At 45.0% G+C, this 12,627-nt stretch overlaps 1 protein-coding gene across 5 annotated transcripts in view; it reads left to right on the forward strand.

Annotated features, from left to right (window-relative positions):
* Positions 1–12,627, forward strand: part of HELZ (helicase with zinc finger) — a 142,556-nt gene that overhangs the window by 79,039 nt on the left and 50,890 nt on the right. For all 5 annotated transcript variants that reach the window (XM_063120018.1, XM_063120020.1, XM_063120019.1 and 2 more), the window contains 2 exons: positions 953–1,071; positions 2,978–3,123. In XM_063120018.1, the coding sequence (XP_062976088.1) occupies positions 953–1,071; positions 2,978–3,123 (265 nt within the window). The remainder of the gene's footprint in view (positions 1–952; positions 1,072–2,977; positions 3,124–12,627) is intronic.

Consider the following 12,627-nt stretch of genomic DNA (forward strand, 5'->3'; position numbering starts at 1 on the left):
AATGTGACTGTCCCATCTGATACAAGGAACTGCTATAACCCTTGATTTGGTATGTTGCTACAATACTTCAGCATCAGTTCCAGCCATTTGTTAGGAAGTGATGCACTCAAATGAGCAGATAGCCTAGAGAGGAAGATGAAATTCCTGTAGTCCACAGCAACCCCCACTCCCTGACCTTCCAATCTATGTTGGTGCTGCACAGAGGATATAAAAGGGCACAATAGAACCAGCCACAATCTCAAAGGCTCCAATCCAAGGTGCTTATTTCTTTTCATACTTTGGGACATCCATGATTTCCCTCGTCCATGATTACCCTCATCATAGTATACATATGGTGAAAAACTCAGTGTGGTGTACTAGCTAGTGTCCTGGACTGGGAGTCGGAAGATCCAGGTTCTAGTCCCCACTTGGCCATGGAAGCTCACTGGGTGTCTGGGCCAGTCACAGACTCTCAGCCCAACCTACTTCACAGGGTTGTTGTTGTGAGGATAAAATGGAGAGGAGGAGGATTATTTACACCCCTTTGGGTTCCTTCAGGACGTAAAAAGGTGGAATAAAAATGTAATAAGTAGTGGGAAGCTGCAGTTGCCCTTGTCTTTCTGGTATATGTATACCACAGCTACAGATGACAAAATAGACAAACGTGCCCTTGCATCCATACAGTACATTAAAGCTGATGTAACTGTTTGCAGATAGGGTATTCATGACAGATAGAAGCGTATATAGTGCTACCATTCAAAGCTGAACTTTTAATTGAAACACAGATAAAAGAAGTTATCTGTTGGCATGTATTGACTGAAAATTGCTTGCGAAAACCAGTCATTTTACAAGACACATGATTGTGTTGATTAGGTTTGAGTCAGTGTTACAGAATCGAACCTCAGTGTTTTCAATGAATTATCACCATTTTTATCACTTGTTACTTAACATTTTGTCTGTTTCTGTTTTGTAGGGTTTTTTACACATATTTTGTTAGATGAAGCTGCACAAGCAATGGAGTGTGAGACGATCATGCCTCTAGCACTAGCAAATAAAAATACAAGAATTGTCTTGGCTGGAGACCATATGCAAGTAAGGCTGTGTATTGTTGAACTTAGCTCACATAAAAAAGTTCCTCAGGGAAATAAAAATAACCAGCAAAGTACACACTGTATTTGCAAATTACAAACCAGCACTTTCATAAAACATTCCCAACAGGTAGCATGGTGTAGTAGTTAAGAGAATGAAACATAAATCATGAAGGTCTCAGTTAATTCACTGGTTAGCCTTAGGCAAGTCTCTGTCTTTCAGCCTCAGCTTCTGTCTGCTAAGAGGTAATAATATCTGTCTACCTCACACTTTCTAATCCCTTGGTATCAGGTCGGGTAAAATCAAAATAGTAAATATGTAAACAAATCTGCTGTTGACAATCTTATATAAGAATACGGTAGTGTAAGGCTTATTACTTGAGATCTACCAGGCCGATTTTGCTCCTTTTTATTTTAAACTGAAGCTTGAGCAGTGCAGAAAATTTTGAAAGTTCAAGAAAAGGTTGAAGGCTCAAGCTTGAATGGCAATTAATGCCCTCCGTACCAAACAGGAAGGCCAGCCCCTAGCCAGCGGGATGACAGACAGCCCTGCTGAGCCAATCAGTGTAGTGTAAAGGTGGGCTGTGGGCACAGCTGTTGCTGCCAGTGGGGAGGAGGAAGGAGATGGAGGTGGGCAACTGGGGAGCATGAGGGAGGGCACGTGTCTGTGCTGCGTGCAAATTTCGGAGGGGGGATTTATTATGCATGAGCACCTTTTGCACTAATCATGAGCCCCCCTGTGATGAGGGGACTGAGGGGCAAAACAGTGGGAAAGGAGCAGGATTACTAGCACCCATGGCAACATGGGCTTTACACAAGTAACTGAAGTTTGCTTATTGTTAAAAGGAGACAGAATGAGAAAATTATCGAAGTTGATATAATACCAGACAAAAGCATAAAGCAAATCCCGTGACATAGTTTTTGAGGCAGATAGAATGAGAAATTGTTAAAATATCTAAAGAGAAAATGGAGGAGTCACAGAATCAAAAGCGAGTAGTGTAGTTTCAATGAAAGTCAAGACTAAGCTTCAGAGAGAAAAAGATCATGGATAAGAGCAGCCTTATCACACATCCAGCATAAACACAAAAGGAAATGAACAAGAATGGGCAATTAGAAATATGAGAGACTATGATAGTAGATTGACCTGGAAGAGTTCAGACAATGATGGCGATGGTGGTGGTGAGAATGGGGAGCCATAGATGCCACTGCTGGCTTGCTCACTGATTCTGCTTGTCAAGCTAGCAAGTGGTACAATGGTGAGAAAGAGGATGTGCAGCAATAGTAGTTGGGATCAATGGTGAAGACTCACTGACTGTGTTCAGATGACACACTAAGCCACAGTGGTTAAGCATTTTGACCTAAACATTATGGCCTAGCGTGTCATGTGAACCACGATTGAGCGTGTCATGTGAACCATTCCTAACCATGTGGCTACATAACCACAGTTTAAGCATGCTCACTAATCATTTGCTGCAAAAGGGTTAGTGGCCTAACCATGGGTTAGCATGTTGTCTGAACAGGCCTACTGAGGGAGGGGGCCCATTGAGGGTGCCTTGGCCAAGGGCTGCCAAAACCTGGAGCCAGAACTCTACTATGGTATCCACTTTGCTTCCCAATACAACAGAAAAATAATAATTTTGACACATTACTTCAGGGATTTGTGATTTGAAATCGCAGGAGTTTCACACACTGATAATTTTGCTGCCTGGAGGGAGCAAGCTATGAATAAAGTGTCATCCTATTTATTTTTTTCACTGTAGGTTGAGACATCTAATGTTATTACTATGGATTTACCATTAGTTTTTTTCTGATATTTTACAACACAGCATGAGGTAATGTTCGCACAGATATTCTAATTCAATTATAAGGCTAAATAAATAACATGTTCCTTGGTTTTTTTTCTGTTGCAGCTTAGTCCTTTTGTGTACAGTGAATTTGCCAGAGAAAGAAATCTTCACGTCTCACTACTCGATCGTCTCTATGAACACTACCCTGCAGAATTTCCATGCAGGATCTTGCTGTGTGAGAACTATCGCTCCCATGAAGCTATCATCAAGTAGGTGTGAACTTTTTCACTGTATCACACTTTTGCGCAAGTGTCTAATAGGAACTTAAAAAACAACAACACAACTTTGCCATTACACTCCCAAATTTAGTTGAAAAGAGAAGTGTAATTACCTAAAACCTTTATTAGCATAATAAAGCACTACTGGTTTTGTAAGTTGAAAGCGAATAAGTGAAAACACTCTTCTATTGTCAGGCTTAGCAGAATAGGTTATCTATTATTATTATTATTATTATTATTATTATTTATTTATATAGCACCATCAATGTACATGGTGCTGTACAGAGTAAAACAGTAAATAGCAAGGCCCTGCCGCATAGGCTTACAATCTAATAAAATCATAGTAAAACAATAAGGAGGGGAAGAGAATGCCAACAGGCACAGGGTAGGGTAAGCAGGCACAGGGTAGGGTAAAACTAACAGTATAAAGTCCGCACAACAATCTAGGCTTCTTTAATTGTGGTTGACACCACTGAAGCCAGAGCAAAGGTTATTTTGATGGTCTAGCTGACATGGTGATTTCTAAGGTTGATTTAGCTGATTCCTTGCATTCATGTTTGCACCCCCATCCTTGACAACCAGCACAAAGAATTTTAAGTATTTTGCATATATAGTCAGTCATCTTGAAAGGCAGCCTGGCTTGTAGTCTTTCCAAAATGATTACAATGGCCTGCTGAATATGCACAGCAGGGGAGCACCCAAATTGGCTAGATGTACAGATACCTGGAATAAAGCTATCACATGCTGGGTTGAAGACTGCTGTTTCTTGCAAACTCAGGCGTTTACAATTAGACACCATCTATTAATAAAAGCTACTGGCCCAAAGACAGAAGCAGTGTCCTTAACATGCCAGTGGTCTAAGCCAGAAAAGGTGAAGGCGAAGGCAATTCAAGGATGACAGTTCTTAGGTCTACAATCTAGATTGCGGTTTGAAACTACAGTGCTGGTCCCGGAACATGGAAACTGGTGCAGGTCTAGGAAATCCTGCAAGGAGGCAGGAGACAGAAGTTCAGACAAGGCAGCAACACAGTTATTTGCTTATCACAGATAGAGGATTCATGGAGAAACGTTACGCTTAATGGGACAATGTATGAGCCCAATCAGATTTTTATTAAATTGAGGCATAGGATTAGCATAGCTTCTGGATTTAGAAGCTTTCCTGCCTCTGCAGACTTTCACAAGGAGTTTGGTGAGGAGGAGGAGGAGGAGGAGGATAAGGATGATAACAACAACAACAACAACAATAATAATAATACAATGGTATAATGATAATTGTAAATAAATAATGCACATTTGATTGATCCCTTAACCATGGTTAAATTACTAGGAGCAAGTCAAAAGATTGTGCACTCCTTCCCCTCCATAATACAGTACTAGTTCATAATCTGAAGCTATATTAGAATGTAAGCCTATGCGGCAGGGTCTTGCTATTTACTGTTTTACTCTGTACAGCACCATGTACATTGATGGTGCTATATAAATAATAATAATAATAATAATAATAATAATAATAATAATATTGTTAAATTGGTGCTCTCAGAAGAATTGGTGCTCTTTTTCTGGAATAGCCCCAGTAGTATGAATGGAACTGTGACAAAGCAAGTGGTTTATGAAATGGTACTGTAGATACTAGGCAACTTTGGTTAATCAGTGCAGTATTTTTTAAAAATCTAACATTCTTATTCAAACATAACTGCTTAGATTCTTTTCACTATTTTAGCAAGCACAATGGATATGAAAAAAGCATTCCTACTCTATACAATTACATAGCTGAACAGGTACAGAAAGCAGAAGTATATGCCAGTTCTTCTTCGTGGTCTCTATGCATCACACATATGGGCTTTGCGCCTGCGCAGAGACCAGACCGGAACCTTCTATAGCTGAGTGGAACGTTTTTGGCGGGAACCCCTCCCCCACGCTACCGTGCATGTCCATGGGGTTCCCGCCCTTACCTCAGTTCTTCGTCGTCCGCCATTGTGCACAGACCTGTTTAACCGAACCTCTAGCGTTTTTCTTATTAACTTTATTTTCTCTTTTACGATCTTCTTCGTTTTTCGATCTTTTTCTAAGACTCTTCTTACTACTTTTCTTATATTAAAAAAAAATATATATATTGTAGATAGTTTTCCTCAGTGACTTCGGTCGCGTGAGGCCTGTATGGCAGTTGAAGCCCCGTTTACGAAGTGTGTGAAGTGTGGGGCTAAGCTTCCACCTATTGACGGACACTCCCTCTGTGTCCTTTGTTTGTGCTAAGGCCATATCGTTGAGGCCTGCTATCACTGCATGTCGTTTACAAAACAAACGAGGAAAAGCAGAGCTGACGACTTCCCTCCATCTTGGGGGGAAAAAGCTCTCAGAGCCACGGAGGCTCCTACTATGGATAAAACGGCAGTCAGTAAGTCCGTTACCGACAAAACGGCAGCGAGTAAGTCCGTTACCGACAAAACGGCAGCCAGTAAGACCGTTGATGACCGTTGCACTGAGGTGCCTGAGAATTCCAGAGCGGCTAATAGGGCTCAGATACCCCTAACGCCTGGACGGTCACTGGTGAGTTCCGCGGCCAGGAAAATCTCCAAAAGGGCCCGGACTCCCAAATCTTCGATGATGGACAAAACGGCAGCCAGTAAGTCCGTTGATGACCGTTGCACTGAGGTGCCTGAATATTCCAGAGCGGCTAATAGGGCTCAGATACCCCTAACGCCTGGACGGTCACTGGCGAGTTCCGCGGCCAGGAAAATGTCCAAAAAAGGCCCGGGCTCCCAAATCTTCGACGATCGACAAAACGGCAGCCAGTAAGTCCGTTGATGACCGTTGCACTGAGGTGCCTGAATATTCCAGAGCGGCTAATAGGGCTCAGATACCCCTAACGCCTGGACGGTCACTGGCGAGTTCCGCGGCCAGGAAAGTCTCCAAAAAAAAAAAAAGGCCCGGGCTCCCAAATCTTCGACGATCGACAAAACGGCAGCCAGTAAGTCCGTTGATGACTGTTGCACTGAGGTGCCTGAATATTCCAGAGCGGCTAATAGGGCTCAGATACCCCTAACGCCTGGACGGTCACTGGCGAATTCCGCGGCCAGGAAAATCTCCAAAAAAGGCCCGGACTCCCAAATCTTCTTCGGAAATGGAGCGGCGGAAACGGCTAGGAGTCACTCTACTCCTCCTGTCATACCGACCGCTTCGATACCGAGGCCTCCCTCGGTATCGAGATTCCAGCCGCTACCGATGGCTACAGTACCGACACACCCTCCCAGTCTATCGGAGGGCGAGTTGCGGGATTCGGCTTCAGCGGCCTCTTTCTGAGAGCCTACCAGGCCGTGAGAGGTTCAGGGACTAATCCCTCTACCGCCTTCGGAATGGGATCGATATCGCCCACTTCCAGGGTGACCACCAGTACCCTCAAGAAGAGTATTATGCGCACCCTTCGCTTACATCGAGGGTGTGTCATCTACCGCTGCCTCCACCGCCCGCCCACCAATGTCCACGGTGTCAACGCCTCGACACCGTACGCAGCCATCGGCATCGACTGCCGCGGTTACCACGATACAGACGGAGCATGTGTCATCTACCGCTGCCTCCACCGCCCGCCCACCAATGTCCACGGTGTCGACGCCTCGACACCGTACACAGCCATCGGCATCAACTGCCGCGGTTACCACGATACTGACGGAGCATGTATGCCTCCAGGTGGTTACAGTATCCTTGCCTGAAGAAAATTATTCATCGGATTCTGAATTGGGGTTGTCGGCTACTCCATCGATGCCTTCACCATAAGATGAGGTTCATGACAACGACCCTTCTTCCCCTTCCGACGATACGGTCAGATCTTCTGATCATATGCTTAGAATGGCTCAGGCATTAGGACTGGTGATCCAGCACCACATGCTTTAAAGCAAATGGCTCAATTATTCTGGAAAACACCGGCTATGTCTCCAGCCACATCGTAAAGGCTAGAGACCCTCTATCGAGTCTAACAAGAAAATGTACAGTTTCTGGTCCAACATCCCAAACCTAATTCGATCGTAGGGAGTCGGCTCAAGGCCGCTCACAGAAGGCACATTCTGCACCCGTGGACAGAGAGGGCAGAAAGTTGGACCTTACGGGCCGGAGGATTTACTCCTCTGCTTCTTTGGGCATCAGCCTACGAGGCTACCATGGCACGATACCAGCTCTTCCTCTGGGAGAAAATAGGATCACTAGGTGAACATCTCCCAGAGGACAAAAAAGAGCGGGCACGAGTCTTCCAAAGTGAAGCTTCAGCCATAGCCAGGCAACAAGTGTCGACAGCGCGACACCAAGTTGACTGCCATTCCAAGTCGATGATGGGACCCGTGTCCTTGAGGAGACATGCTTGGCTCCGCTCCGCTAATCTGGCTCATGACACCAAAGCCAGGATTGAGAACATGCCTTACCATGGCGAGGGCTTGTTTAATAGCAAGACGGACAAGACCTTGGACTCTATATACAAGGCTTGCACAACAGCCAAGAAAATAAGTTTCTCTGCTCAGCCTGCCCAATACAAGCTGAGACGGTGAACAAGACCGCCTGCTTAACAACAACAGCAGCGGCCCTACTATCAAAGCCAACAGAGGCAGCAACAACAACAACTCCAGAGTAAGCGGCCATATCAGTCTACATTTCAACAAGACAAGCGTCAGCCTGACTTCACCAAGAAGCAGCGACTTTGACTTCTTTGTCCCACGTCCACCTCCCTTTGCGAACCGCCTAGCACCCCATTACCATCAATGGGAGTCAATGACATCAGACTCCTGCATGCTCACTATCATCAACTCGGGGTATGCCATCGAGCTCGATGTCCTTCCTCCTTCTTCGGGGGTGAAAGTAACGGCGCCATCCCTTCCTCTGCTTTCGGAGGTACAGACCTCTGCTATCGAAGAGAGCCATCTCTCCCGTACCCGCAGAGGAACTCAACCAGGGTTTTTTCTCGCGCTACTTCACGGTCCCGAAGAAATATGAGGTCTTCGGCCGATCATGGACTTAAAGCAGTTAAACAAATTCATCATTCCAAGGAAGTTCCGTATGACAACGGTTACTTTTATTCTGCAGCTCCTACACTTGGACGATTGGCTTCTGGTAGCGGACAGCAGTTGCACGCTCCAGAAGGACATTTCAACCACCCTCAACCTGTTGGACTTGTTGGGTTTGTGGGTCAACGAGGAGAAATCCATCTTGACCCCACATCAGAAGCTCGACTTTATAGGGGTAACTCTGTCGTCTCAAGATGGGAGAGCATACTTACCGTCGACCAGAGCGAACACCTTACAGCAGTTAGCCATCGATACCGAGAGCCGCCGAAAAGTTTCGGCATGGACAATTCAGAGACTATTAGGCTTGATGCAGTCATCAGGTTTGCAAGACTCAGAATGAGAATATTGCAAGCCTGGGTTTTAAGAACTTTCGATCTTCGAAACACTCCTTCGGTAACGATCACGACGGATGCATCGTTGATCGGATGGGGAGCACACTGCGACTCCCTCACAACTCAGGGCCGTTGGCCTCCTTCCCAGAGGGAACATCATATCTACCACCTAGAACTGCTAGCGGTGGAGAATGCAATAAGAACTTTTTCACAATTGATCGAGGGCTGAATCGTCCTGATCGCAACAGACAACACCACAGTAGTGGCATACATCAACAGACAAGGTGGGACAAGGTCTCATTCTCTGAATCGATCGGCACTCAGGATTTGGAACTGGTGCATAAAGAGAAATACTCACCTGACGGCGACCCATGTAGCGGGCAATGAAAACATCATCGCGGACGCCCTCAGCAGGTCTTTCCACGTCGACCACGAATGGGAGCTCGATACCGAAGTAAGAGACGTTCTCTTTCGGTACTGGAGCCTCCCTGCTGTCGATGTCTTCGCTACCGAAGAAAACGCAGCTTGTTCCAGGTTCTGCAGCAGAGCAGGAAGGGGAAAGCACTCGCTAGGAGATGCTTTCACCAGAACCTGGAAAGGAAATCTTCTTTACATCTTTCCTCTGTTTCCACTGTTGACGAAGGTGCTGGCCAAAATCCAGTCAGACAGGTCGGACTGCATCCTTATCACACCATGGTGGCCTCGACAGACGTGGTTCTCCACGCCCTTCGACTGTCGGACGGGAATTACATCAGACTCCCGCCGATACCGACACTGTTGTCTCGACACCAGGGCAGGGTTCGACACGCAAACCCGTCGACCCTCAAGATGACGGCATGGAGGATATCATCCACTCCTCCTCTCGTATCAAAGATTTAACTGTAGACCATATATTTTGGCATCACTAAAGCCTTCAACAAGAAAATCTTATGCGGCAAAGTGGCAAAGATTTCAAACTTTTGCCTTGGAAAACGATCAAGCACCTGAATCTTGCCCTTTAGCGTAAATCCTCAAATACCTACTGACACTTTATCAGCAGGGACTCGAACTCACTTCCATCAGAGTTCACTTAGCAGCTATTACGTCTTTCATCGAGGCATGATTGGTTTTACACCTTTTGTGCATCCAACATCGAGGAAATTTTTAAAAGGGCTTAAAAATATGATACCAACAGTAAAGAGTATCGTTCCACCATGGAGCCTATCAGTGGTGTTACAGGCATTGACAAAGAAGCCCTTCGAGCCCATGGCCTTATCTGACCTTAGGCTTCTAACATTCAATACTGTCTTTTAGTAGCCATCACTTCTGCTAGACGTGCAAGTGAGCTTAGAGCTCTCAAGATAGTTGCTCCTTACACTATCTTTCACAAAGATAAGGTTGTGTTACGCACAGACCCTGCCTTCTTGCCTAAGGTAGTGTCAACCTTTCATCTGTCCCAATATATCACTCTACCAGTTTTCTTTCCGAATCCTACATCACCTGTAGAGTCTGCTTTACATACACTTGATGTAAGGAGAACTCTTGCCTTTTACAAGGCTAGGACAGGGAATTTTAGAAAAACAAAGCAATTGTTTATTTGTTATGGGGAGTCTTATAAGGGACTCCCTGTTTCATGCCGGCGTTTGTCACGCTGGATTGTAGAGACAATTGAACTTGCCTACTCTATCTCTAAACTAGAACTGGTGAAACCTGTGACAGCTCATTCTACCAGAGCCGTCACAACATCTGTGGTTTTTGGCAGAGGTGTTCCTTTGACAGAAGTCTGTAGAGCTGCAACATGGTCCACTCCATCCACGTTTCTTAGGCACTACAGTTTGGGCACCCGTGCGAGGCAGGACTGCTCATTTGAAGGACAGTGCTCTCGGAGATCTTCAGATGATGCACCAACCCACCTCCAAATATATGTCAGCTTGCTACTCGCCCATATGTGTGATGCATAGAGACCACGAAGAAGAAATGCAGGTTGCTTGCCTGTAACTGTAGTTCTTCGAGTGGTCATCTATGCATTCACACAACCCACCCACCATCCCCACTTGGTGGTGTGAGACTTATAAATGACACAGTTATATGTGGAATGTACTTGTATTTTATTTACACTCATGTTTATGGGGGCACAATGTCGGACTCCTGTAAACTGAGGTAAGGGCGGGAACCCCATGGACATGCACGGTAGCGTGGGGGAGGGGTTCCCGCCAAAAACGTTCCACTCAGCTATAGAAGGTTCCGGTCTGGTCTCTGCGCAGGCGCAAAGCCCATATGTGTGAATGCATAGATGACCACTCGAAGAACTACAGTTACAGGCAAGCAACCTGCATTTTCCAGGCATGTAATTTTACTCAAGTTCTTGGAAGTTATTTCTTTAAACACATAAATTAGTTGTTTATGTTATTATGCTTTGCTAAACTGATTGTTGCATATATAATGTACTTGGCCATAATGTTTGCTAAAAGGTATCAGTGTGATTGATCATGGAGAAAAATGCTAGGATTTAAACTGCTCTTCTGATATTTAATAAATAATTTTGTATTTACATTCAGCCCATTTAAATAGGTTTATTATTGCATACAGCAAAAGTTTGAAAATTAAATACATACTGAAACTGGGCTATAACATGTAATAGCTAATGTATTTCAAATTTAGTTTCATTACTGGCAAATAGATAGAAGGTAGAAATAGGAACAGTGGTGACCCATTATGGCTAGTTAGTGACATTTCGGAGAAATATGTGGAATTAGGTCTTCTATGACATGTTGTGTGTTTTAAGATTAAGTTTTAAGACATTTTTAAAGATAAACAGCTGTTTTTGAGACATCTCTTTTTAATGTGTCGAGCCATCTCACTTCTCTTTTCCTTTGGTGTCAAAATCAATATGTTTGCTGAAACATACATACAGGGCTTCTGTTCATGGCTATATATCTACGTAGCAACAACTTGCTTTTTTAAAAGTCTTCATGATCCAGAGCTTGAAACAAGTTATGTATGAAAAACAGTACTGATTCCTGGTGAACTATCAGTTCTATTCAGCAAACGCTGTGAGGAGAGAATAGGGAATTGTAAGCCTTCTACTACCACCTCTTATAATGGGCTTGCGACTGGAGAAGGAACCCATGAATAAAGACACGGAAACCAGAGCTTTGGGATAAACTAGGGCCGTTTTATCAATAAGGGAAATTCACCCCTCCCTTGGATCTGCGTGTGAAAGTGCTGGAATCTATTACGTCCTTTCCTCAGGCATCTAGCCTGCCATTAAGGGTGAGCCACTCTACTAAGCCAGGAGCTGGCTCAAACCCGGCCCCTCTCTTAGGCTTCACTCTGTTGTGAGTGTGGGGAGACCTACCTGCTTCATCTCTGCCCTTGGCCATGGGACCCTGAGTAGATGAGACAAAAGGCCAGGGGTTCTGCGGGACCTGCCTTCGTAGGTTTGGCTCCGCCCATGCCTCATGCCACACGTGCGTCAGCACACGTGGGACATTGATCTGGGTCCTTCCCATCTGCAAATCCGCCTCCCTCCCCAGCTGCGATGGTGGGGCGGGAAATGGGCTTGTGGCAAGCCTGATTGTCACATCCCTACCCCTTCACATCCACATCTGGATTGGCAATAGAAGGTTGGCGGATGGTATCCTTGGGGAGGCAGTTTGGCACAGCAGCTGGCAGTTGCAAATTTCTAAATAGTCATGTTGGCTGTTCATCTCTGTTCTTGGCCAGGATCCAAAGAGGGGTTTTAGCCTTGCCCACTGGAATTTTAACCCTTCCTCACACCTTTAAACAGCAGAGTCCTGTGTAATGTTGTAAACTACTTTTGAATGTCCTTTCAGTTTCAGAGGGACGTGTGAGTGTGCATGTGGCACTTTTCACCTCCTGTTCTGTCTGTCTTATTTAAAAAGTTATGCCTCCTTGGTGTGAGAATTTCAAGCACCTTTTAATACAAATTTTGTTACCCTAGTTCTTTGTCCCTTAGCCTTTGTAGTGTGAGTCCATAACCCTCTACTTTTAGATGCTTTATATTGAAAATGTGTTTGAATATTGTCTCATCGATAAAGTTAAGACCATCATAATCTTGATCAGCCTTCTCTGACCTGGTGGACTCCAGATATTTTGGACCTCAGCTCCGATCAGCC

This window comes from Elgaria multicarinata, chromosome 3 (genome assembly GCF_023053635.1).
Source record: "Elgaria multicarinata webbii isolate HBS135686 ecotype San Diego chromosome 3, rElgMul1.1.pri, whole genome shotgun sequence".
Classification (NCBI taxonomy): domain Eukaryota; kingdom Metazoa; phylum Chordata; class Lepidosauria; order Squamata; family Anguidae; genus Elgaria; species Elgaria multicarinata.